General features: G+C 45.7%; 2 protein-coding genes across 2 annotated transcripts in view; both read right to left on the bottom strand.

Annotated features, from left to right (window-relative positions):
• LOC144483028 (dehydrogenase/reductase SDR family member 1-like) overlaps window positions 1-27205 on the bottom strand; it is a 340453-nt gene that overhangs the window by 255260 nt on the left and 57988 nt on the right. The gene's annotated exons all lie outside the window — the stretch shown is intronic.
• LOC144482991 (uncharacterized) overlaps window positions 4460-27205 on the bottom strand; it is a 160993-nt gene continuing 138247 nt past the window's right edge. The window contains exon 8 of the mRNA XM_078201817.1: window positions 4460-6557. Coding sequence (XP_078057943.1) covers window positions 5670-6557 — 888 coding nt within the window. The 3' untranslated portion in view covers window positions 4460-5669. The remainder of the gene's footprint in view (window positions 6558-27205) is intronic.

Below are 27205 nucleotides of genomic sequence, written 5' to 3'. Positions count from 1 at the left end.
CACCCAATTTGTGTTTGGTCTCTCCGATGTAGAGTAGACTGGATTGGGAGCAGTGAATTGAATAGACCAGATTGAAGAAGGTGCATGTGAAGCACTGCTTCACCTGAAAGGGTGTTCAGGACCCGGGAGGTGAACAGGGAGGAGGTAAAGTGGCAGGTGTTGCACCTTCTACTATTGCATGGGAAGGTGCCATGGGTAGGGGATAGGAGTTTGGGTGGGATGGAGGAGTGGACCAGGGTATCCCAGAGAGGACGATCCTTGTGGAATGCTGGTGGTGGAGTGGGGGGGTGGGGGGGGGGGGGGGTAAAGGGAAGATGTGTTGGGTATGGCATCATGCTGGAATTGGCAGCAATGGCAGAGGATGATCCTTTGAATGTGGAGGCTGGTCAGGTGAAAAGTGAAGACAAGGGGAACCCTGTCCTGGTTCTGGGAGGGAGGGGAGGGAGTGGGAGCAGTGGCTGGGGGATGGGTCGGACATGGTCAAGAGCCCTGTCAACAACAGTGGGTGGAAAACCTCAACTGTTGAAGAAGAAAGACATATCTGCAACGCTATTTAGGAAAGTGGCATCATCAGAACAGATGCGGCGGAGGCGAAAGAATGAAGAGAATGGGATGGAGTCCTTTCAGGATGTGGGGTGTGAAGAACTGCAGTCAAGATAGTTGTGGGAGTTGGTGGGCTTGTAATAGATACTGGTGGATAGTCTAACCATGAGAACCTGCAGCAACACAGCAGAGTTGAACCTTGCAGACAAGTCGATTGGCTACACTGAACTGCTGGTAGTTTCTGTAGTGTAGTGGTTATCATGTTTGCCTAATGCGTGAGAAGTCCCTGGTTCAAAACCAGCTAGAAACTTTAGCATTTCAGGAAGTATGCATGATTTTGGTTATTTGCTGAACATTATCCAATTCTCGATGTTGCCATATTATGTTTGTTTTGACCTCGGTCTCAAATGCTTTCAGGAAAATCAGAAATGCTGCATTTTTAGATTTAGTTGCAGGAAAGAGATGTTGGTATTTTGACACCGTGCATATATTAGCAACTTGTTCGATGCATGGGTTTATAGATGTAGACCAACATAGTTAATCACCATCTGAAACATGTCTAATAGTAGTGTGTGCTCATAAAGACAGACACAAGTGATACTGTAACTGAACTAGAGGAATTGGTGCACATTGCACAGACACACCTTTTTAAAATCGGTTTTCAGAATAAAGATATACAGAAAACCATTCATGCTGATGAGGAAATCAAGGCTCAGTGCAGATCTACTGGACATTCAATAGATGGGCGGCACGGGTGGCACGGTAGCACAGTGGTTAGCACTGCTGCTTCACAGCTCCAGGGTCCTGGGTTCGATTTCTGGCTCGGGTCACTGTCTGTGTGGAGTTTGCACATTCTCCTCGTGTCTGCATGGGTTTCCTCCGGGTGCTCCGGTTTCCTCCCACAATCCAAAGATGTGCGGGTTAGGTTGATTGGCCAGGTTAAAAAAAATTGCCCCTTAGAGTCCTGGGATGTGTAGGTTAGAGGGATTAGCGGGTAAAATATGTGGGGGTAGGTCCTGGGTGGGATTGTGGTCGGTGCAGACTCGATGGGCCGAATGGCCTCCTTCTGCACTGTAGGGTTTCTATGATTTCTATGAATGGGATTTAGGCACCAGAATATTTCACACCCAGAATAAACTAACTGGTCATTCTTAAATCTCTTCCCATTAAAGATATTTGATTTTGTTTATAAACTGATTGTGGTCAATCTCAAATGAGCATCATGGGGTGTGCATTAAGCAGTGACTCGATCTGTTTTGTTGGTCAGTCATAGTTGCAATTCAATGCTGCATATGTCAGAGATATTCAATTCAGAATCAGGAGATGCAGAATAAATAAATGTATTGATGTTAAATGTTGAATAATGAAACAAATACCTAGTAAAATAGATTGAGAATGATGCATTTGCCACAGTGGTTCATTTTCAGTTTTTGCTTCAGATTCCAGCATTCACAGATTTTTGCTTTTATTTATTCGCTCTGACCTGAACCTCAAAATTCATTCAGGGCGATCGGAAATACTGGATTTTCATGAGAAGAAAAAGGTGGTGTGTGGGAGGAAACAGGAGCACCTGGAGAACGTGCAGACTCCGCACAGACAGTCACCCAAGCCGAGAAACGAACCTGAGTCCCTGGTGCTGTAATGGCTGTCGAAAGAGAGAATGCGACAGCCATTCGCAGTATTTTCCCCAGGTTTCTGTGGCTATAGCTCATCTTTCATTCCCTCACCCTGCAGTATAAATATCTCCCACTTTCTATGTCTTTTTGCTTTGACAAAAGGTCATCTGGACTCAATATTGCAAATATCTCTGACATTAAGTGATGTCCATCTTTGTGCGGGGCAAATGTTCTCCATTTGGACAGAAGGTGGAGAGTCGGAACAGATGCGCCCCTGACAAAGATGGCGTCGATGTGGGGCGGGACTTTAGGCGGTGCCCGCAGAACGCTCAGGCGGTTGGGCTCGCACATGCGCATTGCAGCGGGAGTGTTTTGTTGACGGAAGCGCGCGGCTTCTTCTCTTGATCTGAATCAGATTTGAAAGGGGGGACGGTTAACGATCGGCGGCGTTACCATGGCTGCAGGGGTGGGACTTGTCAACCGCGCGCGCTGGCACAAGCGGACCCTGAGCGGCACCAGCAGGTGCGGAGGCCGCCCGGGGGAGCCGGGGTCTCGAGTAAGCGGCAAGCCGGGCCGGCCCGCCTCTCCTGAGGGGACGCCACCGCACACTGACCCGGGGACATGGCACCAACCCAAAACTTCCCAACCCCGGGTTTTTCACGCCTCTTTTACCCCTCACCGAACTCCTCACCACAAAGCAGCCCCTCAAATCCCCCAGAAACCACTCAGACCCCACTTGGCATCTGTTCTCCAGGTCATGACCCTGAGATGCCCTTTTGGTTTCGGCCCCTTCACCTGATCAGGTGCCAACTGCGGTGGTGGTTGGAGGAACGACTGCTCGTTTCCAGGGCCGGGTGCTGAACTGGATCTCTCTCAATGTCCCGCAGTGTTTGTTTTCAAGATACAATTTGGTACATCTGGTGATTTGTCACTTTGTCAAAAACCAGGGTGGCACGGTAGCACAGTGGTTAGCACTGCGGCTTCACAGCTCCAGGGACCTGGGTTCGATTCCCACTCGGGTCACTGTCTGTGTGGAGTTTGCACATTCTCCTCGTGTCTGCGTGGGTTTCCTCCGGGTGCTCCGGTTTCCTCCCACAGTCCAAAGATGTGCGGGTTAGGTCGATTGGCTGTGCTAAAATTGCCCCTTAGTGTCCTGAGATGAGTAGGTTAGAGGGATTAGTGGGTAAAATATGTAGGGATATGGGGGTAGGGCCTGGGTGGGATTGTGGTCGGTGCAGACTCGATGGGCCGAATGGCCTCTTTCTGCACTGTAGGGTTCTATGATCTATGATGGTCCCTAAATGGAGGGCAAGTGGATTGGCACCCTTTTTATCAATTGACACTCATCCACTTCTGCCATCCTCCATTCCCGTGGCAGTTCAGTGGACACAACGGCAGTGTGTGTCCGAGGTTTGCCCAAGCTTTAGTTCATGCTGGCACTATTGTCACCACGTTGGGGTCCTCAACAGAGAGACTCCCTCTTTAAAGAAGGTCCTGAAAGGGTGACCAATTTGTGTTTTCTGTTTCTCATAGGAGCCGTGGTCAACAGTATAGCCAGAGAGACTCCATGTACCCAATCGCATATTCAGACAAACAGCTACCGGACATCTGCGTCCAAGAAACAGACCGGATCCTGGTTGAGAAAGTAAGTTGGATTTGAATGTGCCTTTAGTGTGTGACTGACAACGCCCCTGGTTTGTCCATGGTGATAAAGCACCTTGGTGAACCACAGCAGCCTGTGTGATAAAGGGTTAATCATCATCCTTACTTCCAGGCCTGGGTATAAGATCAGCATATGGCCTCCCCTAACCGGCCCCCTTTACTGATACCCTGCTCACTTTCTGTTTTCATCGCCTTGGGCCCATTGAAACAGCTGCCCATGAATCTGTTCATCATGTACATGGCTGGCAACACCAGCTCCATCCTCCTTATCATGATGGTGTGCATGATGGCCTGGAGACCCATACAGGCCTTGATGTCCATGTCAGCAAGTGAGTATTGTATTGAATCTACAGCTCAGAAACAGCTCTGAACCGGCATCACTTGAGTGCAGCTTAGAATAGAGTGCTGAGAGTTGGGTAATTAAGGGAGTCAGGGAAGGAAGGAAAGAGGTGCTGTTTTGCTTTCTAACTTTCTCAGCCTTTAGGAAGTGATCTTACTCTTCCACAGGAGAAGAAGCTAGATTTTTGGTGAGTATCTGCTAAGTGACTAAGATTTATTCTGTTCCTAAGGATCAAAATAGTATAGCAACAGGTGGTAAGGTTAATAAACTACTTAAAAACAAAAATAAATTATCATTGGATAAAAGAAATAGTTTATTAGTACACATTCAAGCTGCAGCATTTGAGAGTTCCTGGGTGTCAGTTTGATCCAGGGCAAACAGGCATAGAGGTTTACAGCATGGAAACAGACAGAAAAAAAACAGACAGGAAACAGACCAATGAAATTTTTAAAAAATTTAAAATTGACAAACAGAAATCATCATCATCATCTAACTCATTCTGAGTAAATATTCTCACCAGGTCCTCTGTTGGGGCCCTGCTAAGCAGGTTTAATGGTCGGTGATTGTAGAAACTGAGCAGTCACAGGAATGTGGTCACGATAGTCCAGTCCCATAATGCCTCACATTCAATCTGCAGTCCTTCAATTATAACAGAATATGTGGCTGTATGTAGCTGCCTCGGCCATGGTCAACCCCAACACTGCCTCCCTGAACTGATACAATGCCTGAGGTGTAAGTACGCTCATAGTGCTGTTGGGGAGGGATTTCCAGCTACACATTCCAGACTTTCACTGGACTGTAGGTGAATATCAGATTGATATATTCCATTCAACCACACCCAAGGTGAGTTATTCCAATTCCTTTATTGTCCAGGACAATATATTCACAATATCTTTAAAACAGAAATTAAACATTCCCATTTGATTTCAGGTATTAACATATTCTGTTAGTTTGTTCTTTATTGTCGATGTCAGGCTGGGGTTGTTCCCCTTGGAGCAAAGGAGGTTGAGGGGAGATTAGATAGAGGTGGACAAGATTCTGACAGGTTTAGATAAGGTGGACAAAGAAAAGCTGTTCCCATTAGCTGATGGGACAAGGACGAGGGGATTTATGGTTTTGGGCCAGAGATGCAGGGGGGATGTGAGGAAGAATATTTTGATGCAGTGAATGGTAATGACCTGGAACTCGCTGCCTACGAGGGTGGAGGAAGTGGAGTCAATAAACAATTACAAAGGAAATTGGATGGACATTTGAGGGGGTTTCAAACAGAAATAATGACTCTTAACTTCCTAACACCCTGTCACTCTGTGATCCTTGTGAAATTTGAAACCGGGTATTCGCAACAAGACTCAAAGAGCATCAGTCCACTGGAAGTAAAGTCATGAGACCGGCCAGTCCAGCAGAAAGAAACCCTCCGACCCTCCCACTTCACCAACTGTGAGACTGAACAAAATGTCCTGGATGTAATTGAAAGCAGAAACAATAACAGCAGAATCCAACCCCTAGAATCACTCGTGAACCCGTTGGTGTCTCAGCAGGGCGGATGAAAGACTGAATCTCTTCTCACACACAGAGCAGGTGAACGGCTTCTCCCCAGTGTGAACTCGCTGGTGTGTCCGCAGGTTGGATAATCGAGTGAATCTCTTCTCACACTGAGAGCAGGTGAATGGCCTCTCCCCAGTGTGAACTCGCTGGTGTCTCAGCAGGCTGGATGAATCACAGAATCCCTTCCCACACTGAGAACAGATGAACTGCCTCTCCCCAGTGTGAACGCGCCGGTGTCTCTGCAGGTGGGATGACCGAGTGAATCCCTTCCCACACTGAGAGCAGGTGAACGGCCTCTCCCCAGTATGAACGCATGCATGTGCCCGCAGGTCAGATGACCAAATGAATCCCTCCCCACACTGAGAGCAGGTGAATGGTCTCTCCCCAGTGTGAACTCGCTGGTGTGTCCGCAGGTCGGATGACCGAGTGAATCCCTTCCCACACACAGTGCAGGTGAACGGTCTCTCCCCAGTGTGAAATCGTCGGTGAGTGCGCAAGGTGGATAAATGACTGAATCCCTCCCCACACTGAGAGCAGGTGAACGGCCTCTCCCCAGTGTGAAATCGCCGGTGTGTGCGCAAGGTGGATAAATGACTGAATCCCTCCCCACACTGAGAGCAGGTGAACGGCCTCTCCCCAGTGTGAACTCGCTCGTGTGCCCGCAGGTCGGATGACCGAGTGAATCCCTTCCCACACTGAGAACACGTGAATGGTCTCTCCCCAGTGTGAACTCGCTGGTGTGACTGCAGGCTGGATGACTGAGTGAATCCCTCCCCACACTGAGAGCAGGTGAATGGTCTCTCCCCAGTGTGGCTGCGCCGATGAGCTTCCAGCTCTGATGGGTATCTGTATCTCTTCCCACAGTCCCCACATTTCCATGGTTTCTCCATGGTGCAGGTGTCCTTGCCTCTCTCTTGGGTGGACAATCAGTTGAAGCCTCACACAGAACACGTGTACAGTCTCTCCCCGCTGTGAATGGTGTGATATTTATTCAGACTGTGTAACTGGTTAAAGCTCTTTAGTCAGTGCATTGGAACACTCTCACTCGAGTGTGGCAGTGTGTTGGTGCTTTTCCAGTCACACTGACATTTCAAATCTTTTCAAATCAAGAGACCGGACAATCATTTCTCCTTCTAGATTCAAAGGCCGATGATATTCAGCTCCCAAGGAATATGACTCTGTCAGATCTGACGTGACGTTTGAGATTTCGGTCTGTGATTCCTCTTTCAATATCCTGTAAAACAAGTTTACAAAAGTCATCAGTGTCAGTACAGGATAGAAATTCAGAACAGACAATTCTCGTTTCTATGGAACATTCTTTCCTATTTCAGTCCCAAAAAGCTGTAAATCTCCATCCCACACACTCTCCCTCCATTCTCACTCTGCTGTATCTAATATTCACCCTCCCAATTCTCCTGAAGGTGCTGATTGAGGCTGATTGACAGATCCATGCTCACTGCTTCCTGTCCTGGACACAGAGACCATAACAAATAGGAGCTGCAGTCGGCCATTTGGCCCATCGAGCCTTTTAAACTATTCAATGAGATAATTCGTTCATCTACCTCAGCATCATTCTCCCCACACTAAACCCATATCCCTTGATATCTTCAATATCTAGAAACCAATCAATCTCTCTCTTGAAAATAGTTGATGACTGAGGCTTCACTGTCCTCAGGGGTTGAGAATTCCAAAGCTTTACCACATCCTTGAGTGAAGAAATCCCCTCACATATTAGCTTTTTCTCCATCTTCTTGTCTGTTCCCCATAACCCTTGACACCCTTGTCAGTCAAAGATCTGTCTAACTGGAATATATTCAATGATCCTCAGCCTCCACTGGTCCCTGTGGAACAGAAATCCAAAAGACCAACAGCCCTCTGAGGGCAGAGACGTCTGGAAATATATAACGTAGCTACAGTTCCATATTACAAGATATTCAGAACGGTTGAGATTTCTGCCTGTGATTCCTCATTCAAAATCCTGTGAAATAAGTTTGCAAAAGTCATCACAGTCAGTATAGGATAGAAATTCAGAGCAGACAATTCTAGTTTCTATGGAACATTCTTTCCTACTTCATTCCCAAAAAGTTGTAAATCTCCATCCATATCTATGGATCCTATTTAAAAAGGAAAGTGGATGGGCACTTGAAGGAAATAAACTTTCAGGAGAATGGGATATAGAGTGGGAATGGGACTGGAATGTTATACAGAGAGTCAGCATGGACTCGAGTTACCAAATGGATTCTTTCTGTGCTGTAATGACTTTATGACTGGAAATGTATAACATCGCTACAGGATTATATTACAATGCAAGAAATAATAATAAATATATTTTATACAGCAACATAATTATCTAATCTGGGTACCATATAATAACACTGGACATATCTCTGTCCTATATTAATTTACTGTCCCCTTAAATGTCAGCCATCTCCTGCCCTTTAATTGTGAACATGAGGAAAGAGACCGTCCTTTTAGACAGAAAGAAGATTAACGTTTCAGGGTGGGCAGAATGAATTACAGGGAATAAAAATGTATCAGATTTTGTTGGTCAATATAAGCTCAGAAGTGGAAGGGAAATGATCTCCAGTGGAAGAGAAACAATTCCTTTCTAAAATGGTAAATCAGCAGTGAACAGAGTTGTGAAGTGGGAAAAACCTCATCAAGACATAGCTTGCGGAAATAATAGTTAAAATACACCCATTATTAGAGGCAGAGGAAGGTAGACAATGGCAGAGAGCTGATCAGGGAGGGCAGAGGTCAAACAGAGAAATGAATGGCCGTTTAAAAATTCATAAAAAGCATGGTTGGCAAGTTTGCAGACGATACTAAATTAGGAGGTATTGCTGATAGTGAAGAAGGTTATCAAAAATTACAGGGAGATCTTGATCAGTTGATCGGTTAGGGAAGTGGGCTGATGATTGGCAAATGGATTTCAGTACAGATAATACAGAGTACAGAGGCACAACCTCAGGCTAAAGGGACGATCCTTTAAAACAGAGATAAGGAGGAATTTCTTCAGCCAGAGAGTGGTGGATTTGTGGAACTCTTTGCTGCAGAAGGCTGTGGAGGCCAGGTCACTGACTATCTTTAAGACAGAGATAGATAGGTTCTTGATTAATAAGGGGATCAGGGGTGATGGGAAGAAGGCAGGAGAATGGGGATGAAAAAAATATCAGCCATGATTGGTTGGCGGAGCAGACCTGACGGGACAAGTGGCCTAATTCTGCTCCTATGTCTTATGGTCTTAAGTGTGAGTGTTGCATTTTGGAAAGTCAAACCAGGGTAGGACTTACACAGTAAATGGTAAGGCCCTGGGGAGTGTTGAGGAACAGAGGAACCCAGGAGTACAAGGACATAGTTTGTTGAAAGTGGCGGCACAGGTAGACAGAGTGGTGAAGAAGGCATTTAGCACACTGGCCTTCATCAGTCAGGGCACTGAGTATAGGAGTTGGGACATTATGTTATAGTTGTATAAGTCGTTGGTGAGGCTGCACTTGGAGTATTGTGTACAGTTTTTGTAACCCTGTTATAGGAAAAACATTGATAAACTGGAAAGAGTGAAAAGAAGATTTATGAGGATGTTGCCGGGACTAATGGGCCTGAGTGATCACGAGAGGTTGAACAGGTGAGGGCTTTATTCCTTCGAACGTAGGAGAATATGGGGGTGACCATATTGAGGTGTATTAAATAATGAGGGGCATAGATTGGATGAACCCACATTGTCTTTTTGCCAGGGTCGGGGAATTGAAAACTCGAGGGCATAGGTTTAAGGTGAGAGGGGAAAGATTAAAAGGGACCAGAGGGGCAACGTCTTCATGCAGAGGGTGATGTGTACATGGAATGAGCTGCCAGAGAAAGTGGTTGAGGCAGGTTCAAACAGCAGGTTTAAACATTTAAAAAGCATTTGGAGAAGTGCATGGTAACGAGTGGCGTGCCGCAGGGATCGGTACTGGGGCCTCAACTATTTACCATTTATATAGACGATCTGGAGGAGGGGACTGAGTGTAGGGTAACAAAGTTTGCAGACGACACAAAGATAAGTGGGAAAGTGAATCATTTGGAGGGCGTAGAAGGTCTGCAGAGAGATTTGGACAGGCTGAGTGAGTGGGCGAGGATCTGGCAGATGGAGTATAATGTTAACAAATGGGAGGTTATTCACTTTGGAAGAAATAATAGCAAATTGGATTATTATCTAAATGGAAAGAAATTACAACATGCTGCTGTGCAGAGGGACCTGGGGGTCCTTGTGCATGAGACCCAAAGACCCAGTCTGCAGGTGCAACAGGTGATCAAGAAGGCAAATGGGATGTTGGCCTATATCGCGAGGGGGATAGAATATAAAAGCAGAGATGTCTTGCTGCATCTGTACAGGGCATTGGTGAGGCCACAGCTGGAATACTGTGTGCAGTATTGGTCCCCTTATTCGTGGAAGGATATATTGGCCTTGGAGGGAGTGCAGAGAAGGTTCACCAGGATGATACTAGAGATGAGGGGTGTTGATTATGAGGAGAGACTGAGCAGATTGGGTTGATATTCGTTGGAATTTAGAAGGCTGAGGGGGGATCTTATTGAGACCTATAAGATAATGAAGGGGCTGGATAGGGTAGAGATGGAGAGATTCTTTCCACTTAGAAAGGAAACTAGAACTAGAGGGCACAGCCTCAAAATAAAGGGGGGTCAGTTTAGGACAGAGTTGAGGAGGAACTTCTTCTCTCAGAGGGTGGTGAATCTCTGGAATTCTCTGCCCACTGAAGTGGTGGATACCTCGTTGAATATGTTTAAATCATGGATAGATGGACTCCTGATCGGTAAGGGAATTAGGGGTTATGGGGATCAGGCGGGTACGTGGAGCTGATCCACTTCAGATCAGCCATGATCTTATTGAATGGCGGGGCAGGCTCGAGGGGCTAGATGGCCTACTCCTGCTCCTATTTCTTATGTTCTTATGTACATGAATTGGAAAGGATGAGAGGGATATGAGCCAAACATGGGCAATTGGGACAAGCTGGGAGGGCACCATGGTTGGCATGGATCAGTTGGGCCCAAGGGCCTGTTTCCGTGCTGTATTGCTCTATGACTCTATGTGTTGGCTGCGTCACCATCTATTGCCCATAACTCATTGCCCTTGAACTGAGTGGTTTGCATTGCTGGGGGATGTGGTAATTTCCTTCTTTAAAGGACATTATTAAATCAGATGGATTTTTACAACAATTGTCATCAATGGACTTCTAATTCTAGATTTTTACTGAATTCAAATTTCAACATTTGCCAACGTGAGATTCGAACCCAGGGTTCACAGTGCATTGCCCTGGATCCCTGTATTATTAATCCAATGACACTATCGCTGTACCATTGCCTCCCCATCCATGGGGAAGGAGTCATAATAGCCCGAGATCTATGGAATCAGAGCATGCTCTAAATTTAAATTAATGCTCACTAACACTCACCTCAAAACAATTACACTGTTTTCACATTTTAAAATCTGCTGCAGCTGAAAAGATCTCAGAGAGATTAGTGTCCGGGAAAAATGTTGCAATCTTCAAATCTTGTCCCTGTAAATGAGGAAAGTTATCGGTGTAATTCAAGGTTAGAAATTCAAGACAGACAAACATTTCTTTTGGTCTGAGTTTGCTGTGTGTAAATCTTTCCCTTCTAACCCCCTGTAAAAGGAGTTTCCAAAATCCATCAGCATCTGTCCAGGACAGAAATTCAAAACATTCACTCCTCCTTTAACCCGGCACAGAATTACTTTAGCTGGGACAAAATTGCAGTGGAGGCAGTTCAGGGACGATCCAGTTGGTTGATTCCTGAAATGAGGAGTTTTAGCTTTCAGGTTGAGCAGCTTGGACCTGTACTCTTTGGAGTTTTGAAGACTGAGAAGTAATCTTAATGAAACATCTGGGAATTTAAGGGCGACACGGTGGCTAGCACTGCTGCCTCACAGTGCCAGGGTCCCAGGTTCAATTCCGGCCTTGGGTCACTGTCTGTGTGGAGTTTGCACATTCTCCCCATGTCTGCATGGGTTTCCTCCGGGTGCTCTGGTTTCCTCCCACAGTCCAAAGATGTGCGGGTTAGGTGGATTGGCCATGCTAAATTGACCCTAGTGTCAGGGGGATTAGCAGGGTAAATGCATGGGGTTGTGGGGATGGGGCCTGGGTGGGATTGTGATCGGTACAGACTCGATGGGCCGAATGGCCTCCTTCTGCACTGTAGGGATTCTATGATTCATATGATATAAGGTGCTTGACAAGGTAGATGCTGAGAGGATGTTTCCTCAGGTGTGGAAATCAAGTAAAAATAAAGGATCTCAAATTTAAGATGAAGAGAGATCTTTTCTCTCAGCGGGTTGTTGATCTTTGGAACTCTGTCTTCACCAGTGAGGATTGGAGGCAGGTCATTGAATATATTCAAAGCTGAGGTTTTGATCCACAAGAAAGTCAAGGGTATGGACGGGGTGGGGGAGCAAAGTAGACATGATCTTATTGAATGATGCAGCAGGCTCGATGGGCCGAATGACGGGCTCCTGTTCCGAATTCTTATTCCGATGTTCTTGGATAGCTGCGCATGCGCCCTGCTACCTATTGTCCCTCTGAAGACAGAGGTTCTGAACCAGCCCCTGAAACCACGCCCATTATGACCCGTCAGACAGCAGCGCATGCGCCCTCCGTCTCCGCTGAAACAAGATGGCGGCCGACAACTGGGGCCTGTTCCCGGGATAAAAGCCTGGGAGCTGTAAACCCGGGACCTGCAGGGTCTTATTCGGGTCTTGCAGCCTACAGCGGATGTTTGGAAGCCATAGCTCCCTCCCTACCCCGACTCCCGGCTCCATTTCTCCCGCAACCCCACCGACTCACCCGCAGAAAAACGTGCCAACTCCCGGACTCGCAAGACTCCGAGCAAAGTGACACTGCGCACGCTCCAGATATAACACTGCGCCTGCGCATTAGGCTCCTGTGGAATGAATAGGACACTTTCAAACCCGCAGGGGCACCTGGGAATTAACGACGTCATTGTCAAAGACGATAATAGAATATTATCTTGTGCAATTAAGATCAATCAATTTTTAAAAATGCATTCCTCGGAATTTGTGCGCTGTTATTCTCTACTTCTAAAATTGATTTAAACCAGTGCTCTCCTGTGGGAATACCCCGAGTTTTTAAACGTTTTCCCACTAGTTTCCCTCTCTGCTCCCCTGAAGGTACTTACACTGGTTGGCTAAATCCCACAGAGACTAGTTTCTTTCACTTTCTTTCTCCCGATGCTGAATATTCTGTTTTATAGAATGATACATCACAGATGGAAACCATTTGGCTCATCCTGCCCAGTCGGGCTGTCTTTAAGATCGATCCAATTAAACCCACAGCCCTGCTGGCAGAGTGAGAACACTATCTATATACTGCAGCTATGCAGCAGGTGAATGGAAAATGTTTTCCAGTTGCATACCTTTCAGGCACACTCACCCCTAGAAAAATAAATTAGCCTGTGTACGAAGAACAAAGAAAATTACAGCACAGGAACAGACCCTTCGGCCCTCCAAGCCTGCACCGACCATACTGCCCGACTGAACTAAAACCCCCTACCCTTCTGGGGACCCTATCCCTCTATTCCCATCTCATTCATGTACTTTTCAAGACGCCCCTTAAAAGTCACTACCGTATCTGCTTCCACTACCTCCCCCAGCAATGAGTTCCAGGCACCCACCACTCTCTGTGTAAAAAGTCTGCCTCGTACATCTCTTTTAAACTTTACCCCTCGCACCTTAAACCTATTCCCCTGAGTAATTGACACTTCCACTCTGGGAAAAAGCTTCTGACTATCCACTCTGTCCATGCCTCTCATAATCTTGTAGACTTCTATCAGGTCTCCCCTCAACCTCCGTCACTCCAGTGAGAACAAACCAAGTTTTTCCAACCTCTCCTCATAGCTAATGTCCTCCATACCAGGCAACATCCTGGTCAATCTTTTCTGTACCCTCTGCAAAGCCTCCACATCCTTCTGGAAGTGTGGCGACCAGAATTAAACACTATATTCTAAGTGCGGCCTAACTAAGGTTCTATAAATCTGCAACATGACTTGCCAATTTTTAAACTCAATACCCTGGCCGATGAAGGCAAGCATGTCGTATGTCTTCTTGATGACCTTCTCCACCTGTATTTCCACTTTCAGTGACCTGTGTACCTGTACACCCAGATCCCTTTGCCTATCAATACTCCTATGGGTTCTGCCATTTACTGCATATTTCCTATCTGTATTAGACCTTCCAAAATGCATTACCTCACATTTGTCCGGATTAAACTCCATCTGCCATCTCTCCGCCCAAGTCTCCAACTGATCTATATCCTGCTGAATCCTCTGATGGTCCTCATCGCTATCTAACAAACCCCAGACAGTGAACATTATCCCCCAGACCTAAATATAAAGCGGTGAACATTCTCCCTCCAGAACTGAATATAAAACAGTGAACATTCATCCCCAGACCCGAATATAAAACAGTGAACATTATCCCCCAGACCCAAATATAAAGCAACATTATTGCCCCAGACCCAAATATAAAACAATGAACATTATCCCCCCCAAGACCCGAATATAAAACAGTGAACATTATCCCCCCCAGACCCGAATATAAAACAGTGAACATTATCCCCCCCCCCCCCCCACCCCACTTGAATACAAAATTGTCCTGATGGATTCAGACAGCATTATCACAATATTCCAAATGTGTTTATTCCAGGAATAGATTCAGCGACTGCATCACTCGAGGCCAGAGATACTCTCCTCAAACTCGGCTCATGTGAGGAATCCCTCCAATGAGGCTGAGGAATGCTGCAACCAGAGTCACGTGACCACCAAGTGTGTAACTGAACAAACTACCGCAACGTTGAAGATGTGTTTCAGTGTGAAATGATTTGTTTAACCTGTTGCTTCAGATTTGAGAGAAAATGTCCCTTTCTGGGGTAATTTGACCTTGACCCAGGCACTTTTCAGATCTGAAAGTGATGGCCTTTAGGACAATCACAAGGCTGCACAATACAGAGGGAACACTAATCTGTTTCATTCTGCGACTATGTTGTGGTTACACGAGTAATACTTTCCACTAATTAGCTGCTAGCACCAGAAAGGCATTCAGCCTCCCAAACAAATGAGCAAGACTGGGTATGAATATCTTTGCCAGTGCAGTGCCGGGTACAAGGCTGTACATCCCAGTGAGTGGCTGATAGAATAAAACAGCATGTTCCTCGATTTCTCATAATATGTCGTTATTTTTTTCAGCAGCTCACACTCACAAAACCAAAAATACAATGTTTACTGTGATTACAGGTTGGGCAGCACTTGCTGAACAATCCTGAGTGTGCCAATAGCTGCACTCAGAATCAATTGAAGATAATCAGTTGAGTTCATAATACGGCTCAGTTATAGTTGCGAGAAGCACCTTACATTTATACCCAGCGATCCTTTCCCTGCAAAGAAAAGGAGAATTTTCATCCTCAGTGTGAATTCGCTGGTGTAACAGCAGGTGGGGTGAGGTAGTGAATCCTTTCCCACACACAGAACAGATGAATGGCCTCTCTCCAATGTGACTGTATCGATGGTTTTCCAGCAAGTATGGATAATTGAATTCTTTACCACAATCATCACATTTCCATGGTTTCTCCATTTTCCCAGCCCCAATGTGACCGTGTCAATGGGTTTCCAACCGGAATGGATAATTGAATCCTTTACCACAATCCTCACATTTTCACGGTTTGTCCATGGTGCTGGTGTCCTTCTGTCTCTCCAGGTTGGATGATTAGTTGAAGCCTCATCCACATACAGACCATGTGTATGGTTTCTCTCCACTGTGAATGGTGTGGTGTTTTTCAGGCTGTGTAACTGGTTAAAGCTCTATTCACAGTCAGTTCACTGGAGCACTCTCACTTGGCTGTGTGTGTGTGTCTCAGTTCTTTTTCTGTCACATTGAATTTTGAAATTTTCTTCCACTGACAAAACAGGGAACTATTTCTCCCTCCACTGTCAAAATCAATCATAAGCAATCACTGTCAAAAGCAGGTCATGATGAATCGAATGTCTGTGAATCCTCTTCTAGTTCCCTGCAAAAAGAGTTTTAAAAAGTACTTAAGAACAGACAATTTCAGTTTCCACAAAACATTTCTCCATCTCATTTATCTTGAGCTGTAATCCCCATCCCACACACTCTCTCTTGTCCCTGAGCTGAAATCAAACTCATTGCCCCATCTCCACTCTGAGCCCAGCTCCCTCCAGCTGGATTCAGTCCTCCAGACCATGTACAGATTGAGAGTACAATCAAGGAGTCAATTATTTTCCTTCCAAGTCAGGGGACGTGCAGCCCCACTGACTCTGTTGTTACCACAATAGTCACATGTGCTCTGCTCACCAATGAAACACCACGGTGACCATTAACATGGGCCTGTTCCTAGGAAAGGCTCCATTTTATTTGTGCCACAACAGCAGGGGAATTACCTCCTGCACAGGCACAAAGGTATCATCAGTCACAGAAAATAATTGCAGCTGGTGTCTCAAACCTCATTTTACCATTTGCTCCCAGACATTCTCAATTCAATTTTGAAATGTGAACTGAAATCTGGCATTATGTGGTAAATTAAAACACATTTTAATGGTCATTTTCAGAATGACTATTCCCGAGAATTAATTCCCAAGTCAGTGAATTAAAATTCTCATCAGCAATGCAGGTGGCACAGTGGTTAGCACTGCTGCCTCACAGCTCCAGGGACCTGGGTTCGATTCCCAATATGGGTCACTCTCCGTGTGGAGTCTGCCCGTTTTCCCCATGTCTGCGTGGGTTTTCTCCAGATGCTCCGGTTTCCTCCCATCATCCAAAGATGTGCCAGTTAGGTGCATTGGCTATGCTAAATTGCCCCTTAGTGTCCTGGGATGAGTCGGTTAGAGGGATTAGCAGGTTACAGATGTGGGGTTACTGGAATAGGGCCTTTGTGGGATTGTTGTCGGTGCAGACTTGGCCTAATAACTTCCTTCAGCACTGTAGGGATTCTATGAAATACTTTGGGAGAATTGCTATTTTAATGGGTATTTTCACAAATTCTATAAAATGATTTTTCAAAACAAATTAATATTTTCTTCAACAGATGATTAATAAATAAAAGTATTTAATAAAACAACCACCCAGTGTGGGGTTCAGGATTCTAACTCAGGGTTTCTGAGCTCCAGGAACCACGAACTGAACCAGCCGGGAATGGTCTCCACAAAGCTTCCCCAACTCCCTCCCGGGAAAAAGCTGCAAACCCGGGAGCTGCAGCTTTTTACTGGGGGTGTTGGGGCCTCCAGCGGGTGTTTGTGAATCCTCCCCGCCCACCTCCCAGGGTTTCTTTCCTTCCTTCCTTCCCAGAGATCAGAGTCCTCATTGATTTGAGGCCAAAGTGTAACCTCTTATTTATTGTCCCCCTCCCCCATCCTCTGATGTGAACCATCCTCCAGTGGCTGAGCCAGGATGGGGCCGTTAACCTGGGCCTGTTCCCGGGAGGGAGGGAGGGAGAAGCCCCGCAGCTGCAAACCAGGGAGCTGACAATGATTCTGAAGGGTTTGCGGATCCACAAAGTGTTTCCAAATCCTCCCAGCCACCGCCTAACGCTGACTCCGCTTCTCCGGGACAAACAAGCGCCAAGGATAGCAATGACAGTGCGCATGCTCCACATCACAATGCCCGGGGACTGATTGACGGCAGCGCCGGACCAATAGGAAGAGGGGGCGGGGCTGGAGGACCGAGCGGGAGCGGCTGGTCCTCCAACCAATCGGAGTGAATGAGGGGCGGGACCTGAAGCATGCGCAGTGCGGGTAATGGCGACGGATGGCCGGTTTTATCTTGGAAGCGAGATCAATACGAGGTAGAGGGCGGCGCGCGGGGAATGATAAATGTGGCGGGTGGGTGGAGAGACTTTGTAAACATGTTGTTCAAACCCAAACCCCGGAAATGAACTTCCCGGTTCCCCCGCTTTGTACCAAATGGAGCGGCAGCTTGTAGTGTTAGACCCGGGCTGACTGCCGCCATTGAGGCTGCATGTGGGAGGCCGGCAGGGATTGTGATCGGAGAGTGAAGCCCTGACGTCACAATGGAATGGGTGAGAGTGTGACGTCACAATGGAATGGGTGGGAGTGTGACGTCACAATGGAATGGGTGAGAGTGTGACATCACAATGGAATGGGTGAGGGTGTGATGTCACAATGGAATGGGTGAGGGTGTGACGTCACAATGGAATGGGTGAGAGTGTGACGTCACAATGGAATGGGTGAGGGTGTGATGTCACAATGGAATGGGTGAGGGTGTGATGTCACAATGGAATGGGTGAGGGTTCCAGATGAGCTGAGACTGGGCTGGAGTCGGGCGATGGCACTGACATGTGGCCCGGTGGCACAGTGGTTAGTGCAGCTGCCTAACAGCGCCAGGGACCCGGGTTCAATTCCAGCCTCAGGTCGCTGTCTGTGCAGAGTTTCTACATTCTCCCCGTGTCTGTGTGGGTTTCCTCCGGGTGTTCCGGTTTCCTTCCACAGTCCAAAGATGTGCCGGTTAGACGGATTGGCCATGATAAATTGCCACTTGGTATCGGGGAATTAACAGGTAAATATGTGGATAGGGCCTGGATGGGATTGTTGTCGGTGCAGGCTCGATGGGCTGAATGGCCTCCTCCTACACTGTATTTTATTATTCATTATTATTAATTAATTGCAATTCTGATTTCCAGCTGTTTCTGAGTTTTAACTGTATCCTCTATTGTGAACACCGAGGCAAAATACTTGTTCAATTCATCTCCCAGCTCCTTATTTTTCATTATCAATTCCTGGACTCACTTTCTATTAGACAGTTAAGAAATGAGGTGGAGCAAGTGACTGAAGTGTCAGTATTGGGAGCACCAATAGTTTCAAAATAGTTCTTGAAAAAGATAGGACAGGTCCACAGGTCAAGGCCCTAAACTGGAGCAGGGCCACTTTTGTGGGCATTAGGCAGGATCTAGCAGATGTCGATTAGGTGAATTTGTTTGAAGGGAAAGGAATGACTGGCAAATGGGAGGTTTTAAAAGTGTGATATCAAGAGTCCAGGGGCAGTATATTCCTGTTAAGATGCAGGGAAAGAATGGTAAATTTAGGGATCTCTGGCAGACAAGGGACATTGAGGCTCTGGTCAGGTAAAAGAAGGAAGCATACATTGGGTTTAGGAATCGGGGACAAATGAATCACTCTGACTATAAAAAGTATAAGAAAATACTGAAGAGGGAAATCAGGAGGACAAAATGAGGGTATGATATGGATCTGGCAGGTAAGATTAAAGAAAATTCCAAGATGTTCTATCGCTATATTAAGAGTAAAAGGGTGGCCAGAGAGAGAATAGATCCCCTTAAAAATCAGTATGGCCATCTGTGTGTGGAGCCACAGGAGATGGGTGAGATTTTTAATGAATACTTCTCCTCTGTGTTTACTGCGGAGAGCACCATGGGTGCTAAAGAAATAAGGGAAACAAGTGATGATGTCTTGGGCACACGCATGTTACTTGGGAGGAGGTATCTGCAGCCTTATAAAAGGAAATTACTGCGGATGCTGGAATCTGAAACCAAGAGAGAAAATGCTGGAAAATCTCAGCAGGCCTGGCAGCATCTGTAAGGAGAGAAAAGAGCTGATGTTTCTTGTCTAGATGACCCTTTGTCAAAGCTCTGAAACATCAGTTCTTTTCTCTCCATACAGGTGCTGCCAGACCTGCTGAGAATGGGGAGAGAGTGTGTGGAATGGAGATTTACAGCTTTTGGGGAATGAGAGAGGAAAGAATGTTCCATAGAAATAGTCTGTTCTGAATTTCTATCCTGTACTGACACTGATGACTTTTGGAAACTCATTTTACAGGATATTGAAAAAGGAATCACAGGCTGAAATCTCAAACGTCACGTCTCGATCTGACAGAGTCATATTCCTTGGGACCTCAATATCATCGGACTTTGAATCCAGAAGGAGAAATGATTGTCCAGTCTGTCGATTTGAAAAGATTTGAAATGTCAGTGTGAGTGAAAAAGCATCGACACACTGCCACACTCGAGTGAGAGTGTTCCAATGCACTGACTAAAGAGCTTTAACCAGTTACACAGTCTGAATAAATATCACACCATTCACAGCGGGTAGAGACTGTAATCTTGTTCTGTGTGTGGACGAAGTTTCAACTAATTGTCCACCCAAGAGAGAGGCAAGGGCACCTGCACCATGGAGAAACCATGGAAATGTGTGGACTGTGGAAAGGGATACAGAGCCCCATCAGAGCTGGAAGCTCATCGGCGCATCCACACCGGGGAGAGACCATTCACCTGCTCTCAATGTGGGAAGGGATTCATTCAGTTACCCGACCTGCAGTCACACCAGCGAGTTCACACTGGGGAGAGACCATTCACCTGCTCTCAATGTGGGAAGGGATTCACTCAGTTATCCAACTTGCAGACACACCAGCGAGTTCACACTGTAGAGAAACCATTCACCTGCTCTCAGTGTGGAAAGGGATTCACTCGGTCATCCGACCTGCGGAGACACGAGCAAGTTCACACTGGGGAGAGGCCATTCACCTGCTCTGTGTGTGGGAAGGGTTTCAGCGTTTCATCCCAGCTGCTGAGACATCAACAAGTTCACGAGTGATTCCAGGGGTTGGATTCTGCTGTTATTGTTTCTGCTCTCAGTTGCATCCAGGACTGCATTTTGTTCATTCTCACAGTTGGTCAATGGGAAGGGTCAGAGGGTTTCTTTGTGCTGGACTGGCTGGTCTCAGCCTCCAGTGGGCTGATGCTATTTGTGTCTTTTTGCAAATACCTGATTTCAAATGTCACAAGGATCACAGAGTGACAGGGTGTTAGGACGTTTAGAGATATTGAGTCAGAAGAAAACAGAGGTTGGCAGTGCAAAGGTACATTTCTGAATGGAGGGCTGTGACAAGTGACATTCCTCAGGGATCAGTGCTGGGACTTTTGCTGTTTGTAATATATATAAATGATTTGGAGGAAAATGTAACTGGTTTGATTGGTAAGTTTGTGGATGACACAAAGGTTGGTGGAATTGCGGATAGCGATGGGGACTGGCAAAGGATACAGCAGGATATAGATCAGTTGGAGACTTGGGCGGAGAGATGGCAGATGAAGTTTAATCTGGACAAATGTGAGGTAATGCATTTTGGAAGGTCTAATACAGATGGGAAATATACAGTAAATGGAGAACCCTTCAGAGTATTCATAGGCAGAGGGATCTGGGTGTACAGGTGCACTAGGTTATTGAAAGTGGCAATGAGGTGGAGAAGATAATCAAGAAGGCATACGGCATGCTTGCCTTCATCGGCCGGGGCATTGAGTTTTTGGAAGTTTACAAACAGGATCACAAGAATGCTTAAGTAATTAATTTTGGTTACTGTTGTTGTAAAGCACATGCTAAGTTTCTCTGTTTGTGTATGGATGATATTTGTGTGTTGAATGCTTCAAGCTTTGAGGTTTTCTGTCTGTGATTTAAATCAAACAGATTTTTAACAAAGCAAGTGTGATCAATAAAACTTCTTTTGTTCAGAAGTTATGAACCTGGAGCCATGTTTACTGGCCAGAGATAGGATTCCAGGATATTTTACTAAACATGTGGGAATTTTAATCCGGATAAAACTCACTCATGAGAGAATGAGAGTTTTAATTTGTAATGGTTATTTAAAATTTGACACATGTGAAATGATTCTGACCAATCCTGTGTTGGATTGATCTTGGGTTAAACTTCCTGTCAGGTCCAAAGATTTATTCCTGACGCAAGTAACACAAAGAAAGGGAAAATTCTGGAATTGGATACTGAAGAAAAGAGTTTAAAAAGAGAGATTATTAAATAGAAATGTTCCCAGACCATGTGGTCATTAGATTAAAACAAAGGAAGGGTGCTGACGTCCATTTGAGAACTTTTAATCCACCCCATTTCTAACTAAGGGAGTCTATGTACAAAGAAAGCCCAAGAAAGACCCCCCCAAGGGGGGTCTGGAAAGTATCATGATGGGGGCACCTGTCCATGAGATGATCACAAAGCTCCATAATGCCCAGATACTAATTTTATTGAACCTATAATGCATGTAATCTATCACCATTCTGATGAGCTGAGTAACTGGATAAGAATTGATGATATTCTGTGTTGGGTGGAGTTGCACATGGTCAGCCCCTGTGGCTTCTCCCCGCTGGCGTAACTCAATAAACTGTTTGTCGATTGAATCAGGCACAACACACTGGGTACATTCCCACTTCATCCTTGGGAGTGGCCTGATAGGCCATGGTCCAGACTAAATGTGGCCTTTGAGGGGTCGTCGTAAATGTGCATTGAAAATGGTTGGAAGCACAGATCACCAGGAAATGGGTCCACCTTTGCCAGTTGACTCTGCTGTGGGAGTGGAAGAGGAATGTTCATGTACAGATTCTCAAACTACCTCTTCACCTCCCATTCCAGAAACACCATTACAAGATTTACCAGTGGTATTGTACAGGTCGCAATGAAACCACAAAGCTCCTGACAGACTTCCGTATTGTTAAAGACATTACTTTGTTGTATTTCTGTCCTGATGGGGGATTGAAATTTAAGGAGAGGAGAAGTGTTCCAGAGTGTTCTTCTCAACCTCTCTCCCTTCAGAGCAAATGCGGGCTTTAGGCGGGGTTTCAGTCTGCAAGTCCAGGCTGGTTCCAATGCTCCTGTTTCCTTTTGTTTGCCAATGATTTTTAAACTTTGTTATTTATTTATATAAAGAACATCCTGCTTTTAACAACACATTTGACTACCTTATTTGTGGAATGAAGTTCCCACAATTGTAAAGCAGGAGATTAGTTAAATGGACAGCCTGAATTGAGAGACAATTGAAGAATAAATGATTCATTAATACAGTTGTTAGGCTGGAAATGTAAATTTGAACACAAAAGTTTATAACGTTTAGAATTATAAAGATATAAAGAATGTTTAAAATTCTGTGGGAATTATAAAATGTTACCTTCTGGCAGCAACAGAATAGAAAAAAACAGATAACAAGACTTGTTAGCGTGGCACGGTGCCACAATGGTTAGCACTGCTGCGTCACAGTGCCAGTGACCTGGACTCGATTCCCGGCTTGGGTGACTATGTGGAGTCAGCACGTTCTCCCCGTGTCTGCGTGGGTTTCCTCCGGGTGCTCCAGTTTCCTCCCACAGTCCGAAAGACGTGCTGGTTAGGTGCATTAGCCGTGTTAAATTCTCAATCAGTGTATCCGATCAGACGCCAGAGTGTGGCAACTAAGGGATTTTCACAGTAACTTCATTGCAGTGTTAACGTAAGCCTACTGGTGACACTAATAAATAAACTTTAATACTTTCTTAACCTTGACTAGAGGGAATGAATCGTCTCCTGTTCAAGATGTCTCAACATTGAATGACTGATGTTAACCAATTATTGGTCGACACTCAGGCTACCCCAAGCTAAGAGATATCGTTTGAGAGAAAGAATTGTCTTAAAATTCAGACAATGTGTGTAACTAGCTAAAAACCAAACCAGTTTCATTATTGACAAGTTATAGACCAATTGGCTAATTCCCAACAATTGGCTGAGCTGGGCTTTCTACATTTTGAAAGTATAAAAAAGGGGATTCAAGAAACCAATTTGAGCGAAGTTTTTAAAAGTTTAAGGCTTTTTAAAGTTTATTTATTCATGTCACACATTCACACTGCAATGAAGTTACTCTGAAAAGCCCCCAGTCACCACACTCTGGCGCCTGTTCGGGTAAACTGAGGGAGAATTTAGCATGCTCAATGTACCTAACCAGCAAGTCGTTCGGTCTGTGGGAGAAATCCACACAGACTGGGGGAGAATATGCCGACTCTGCACAGACAGTGACCCAAGCCGGGTCCCAGGCGCTGTGAGGCGGCAGTGCTAACCACTGTGCCCTTCAGAGAGGTGTTGAAAGCTGTTGATTTTACAAGTTATCCATGTTTTCAGAGCGGTCACTTTTTGTCCTGGTCTGAGAAGGATGGAGAAAAGTCTGTTCAATTGTTCAAGTTAAGCTTTCTCCTTTTACTGTTAATAGATTCTTTGCTTTTTTTATCCTTCTCTCTTGTTACATTTTTAATCGTTAATAAACTTCCCGAATTCACCATTTAAAGTGTTCTTTCTTGCCATTTGGTTAAGTCACTGGAACCTGGTGTGATTTATGATTAGTGAGGTTATTGTAAACAAGTGAACCCTATAAATCTTCGTTTAAATAAATCAATGTTTTTACAAATGGAATGCTATCCTTTATTACGAGGGAAATTGAACATAGGAAAGAGGATGTAATGCTTCAGTTATGATGTGGAGATGCTGACGTTGGACTGGGGTAAACACGGTAAGAAGTCTCACAACACCAGGTTAAAGTCCAACAAGTTTATTTGGCAGCAAAAGCCACTTGCTTTTGGAGTGCTGCTCCTTCATCAGGTGAGTGGGAGTTCTGTTCACAAACAGGGCACAAAGACTCAGGGATTTTCACAGTAACTTCACTGCAGTGTTAATGTAAGCCTACTTGTGACACTAGTAAATAAACCTTAAAACTTTAGTTAGATGGGCAGAACAGTGGCAAGTGGAATTCAACCCTGAAAAGTTTAGATAATTTTTGGAGGACGAGCAAGGTAACGGAATGCACAATGAATGGTCAGATCCTAGGAAGTACAGAGGATCAGAGGGACCTTGGTGTGCATGTCCATAGATCTCTGAAGACATTAGGACAGTTACATAAGGTGGTTCAGAAGTCACATGGAATACTTGCCTTTATTAACCAAGGCATTGAATATATGGCTGTAGAGATTCACATTCTAATCAGTATTCTGTAACTTGATTTTGTGCCTCTGTATGCCCTGTTTGAGAGCAGATATCCACTCCATCTGACGAAGGAGCAGCACTCTGAAAGCTAATGGCATTTGCTACCAAATAAACCTGTTGGACTTTAACCTGGTGTTGTTAAAACTCTTACTGTGTTTACCCCAGTCCAACGCCGGCATCTTCACATCATTGAATATAAGGGCAGGGAGGTTATGATGGAGCTGTATAAAACACTGGATAGGCCACAGCTGGAGTACTGTGTGCAGTTCTGGTCGCCACACTATAGGAAGGATGTAATTGCACTTGGGAAGGTGCAGAGGAAATTCCCCAGGGTGTTGGCTGGGCTGGAGTGTTTCAGCTATGAGGAGAGGCTGGATAGGCTGGCATTCTTTTTCTTGGAGCAGGGAAGGGTGAGGGGGACCTGATTGAGGTGTATAACATTTTGAGGGGCACAGATAGGGGGGACAGGAAGGAACTTTTCTCTTTAGTTGAGGGGTCAATAACCAGGGGCATGGATTTAATTTCAGGAGCAGGAGGTTTATAGGAGAAGTGAGGAGAAATCTTTTGACCCAGAGGGTGGTGAGAATCTGGAACTCAGTGCCTGAAAGAGTAGTAGAGGTGGGAACCTTCACAACATTTAAGAAGAATTTAGTTAAGCTTTTGAAATGCCATAGCGTACAAGGTTACGCACACAGAGTGGAAAATGGGATTGGAATAGAACAGTCCTTGATGGCCAGCACAAACACGATGGGCCGAAGGGCCTCTTTCCATGCTGTAAAACTCTATGATCACCCACGTTGGCAGCAAATTCAATATCATCATCAGTCACAACCCCCTGTATCTTCACTCACTGAAACAATCCATTTAAAACATTTTTAGTCGAGGAATGTAGCCATATTTCTGTTAGGCTGCAGCCTGCATGGAGATTTCCAGCTGTGTGTGTCCAGAACAGGAAGCAGTGAACATGGATCTGTCAATCAGCCTCAATCAGCACCTTCAGGAGAATTGGGAGGGTGAATATTAGATACAGCAGAGTGAGAATGGAGGGAGAGTGAGTGGGATGGAGATTCACAGCTTTTGGAGAATGAGAGAGGAAAGAATGTTCCAGAGGAACTAGAATTGTTCTGAATTTCTATCCTGTACTGACACTGATCACTTCTGTAAACTCCTTTTACAGGATATTGGAAGGGGAGGATTTACAGACAGAAATCTCAAACCTAATGTCACATCAATATCTGACATCCTCACTCAATTCATCGGGATCTGAATATATCGATCTTTGATTCTCGAAGGAGAAATATTTTCCTGTTCTGTCTGCTTCAAAAACTTTAATCATTTGTGTGACTGGAAAAGCACCAAGGCACTGATACACCCGACTGAGAGCATTCCAGTGCACTGAGAGTGGTAAGAGCTTTAACCAGTTACACTGTCTGAAAATACATCGCAGCATTCACAGCGGGGAGAGACTGTACCCGTGTTCTGTGTGAGATTTAGCTGATTGTTTAACCTGGAGAGTCACAAGGACACCCGCACCATGGAGAAACCGTGGAAATGTGGGGACTGTGGGAAGGGATTCATATCCCCATCTCAGCTGGAAGCTCATCGGCGCAGTCACACTGGGGAGAGACCATTCACTTGCTGTGTCTGTGGCAAGGGATTCAGTCAGTTATCGAATCTGCGGACACACCAGCAAGTTCACACTGGGGAGAGGCCTTTCACCTGCTCTCACTGTGGGGAGGGATTCACTCGGTTATCCAGCCTGCAGACACATCAGCAAGTTCATTCTGGCGAGAGACTGTTCACCTGCTCTCAGTGTGGGAAGAGATTCACTCAGACGTCCCACTTACGAAAACACCAGCGAGTTCACACTGGGGAGAGACCGTTCACCTGCTCTCAGTGTGGGGACGATTCACTCAGTCATCCGCCCTGCGGAGACACCAACGAGTTCACACTGGGGAGAAGCTGTTCAGTTGCTCTCAGTGTCTAAAGGGATTCACTCAATTATCCCACCTGCAGACACATCAGCAAGTTCACACTGGGGAGAGGCCGTTCACCTGCTCTCAGTGTGGAAAGGGGTTCACTCAGTCATCCACCCTGCGGAGACACCAGCGAGTTCACACTGGAGAGAGACCATTCACCTGCTCTCAGTGTGGGAAGGGTTTCAGAGTTTCATCCCAGCTGCTGAGACACCAACAAGTTCACGAGTGATTCCAGGGGTTGGATTCTGCTGTTATTGTTTCTGCTCTCAATTACATCCAGGACTGCATTTTGTTCATTCTCACAGTTGGTCAATGGGGAGGGTTGGAGGGTTTCTTTCTGCTGGACTGGCCGGTCTCATGACTTTGCCTCCAGTGGGCTGAGTCTTGTTGCGAATACCTGGTTTCAAATTTCACACGGATCACAGAGTGACAGGGTGTTAGGAAGTTAAGACATGTTCAGTCAGCATTTCTATTTGAAGCACCGCCTAAATGCCAATCGAATTTCCTTTGCAATAGTTTGTTGTTTCCACTTCCTCCACGCTCGTAGGCAGCGAGTTCCAGAACATTACCATTCGCTGCATCAAAATATTCTTCCTCACATCCCCCCCCCCTGCATCTCTGACCCAAAACCATAAATCTGTGTCCCCCTCGTCCTTGTCCCGTCAGCTAATGGGAACAGC

The sequence above is a fragment of the Mustelus asterias genome, unplaced genomic scaffold (assembly GCF_964213995.1).
Source record: "Mustelus asterias unplaced genomic scaffold, sMusAst1.hap1.1 HAP1_SCAFFOLD_44, whole genome shotgun sequence".
Classification (NCBI taxonomy): Eukaryota; Metazoa; Chordata; class Chondrichthyes; order Carcharhiniformes; family Triakidae; genus Mustelus; species Mustelus asterias.
Note: the sequence above shows the minus strand (reverse complement) of the source record. Positions and strands in the feature narration are given on the sequence as shown.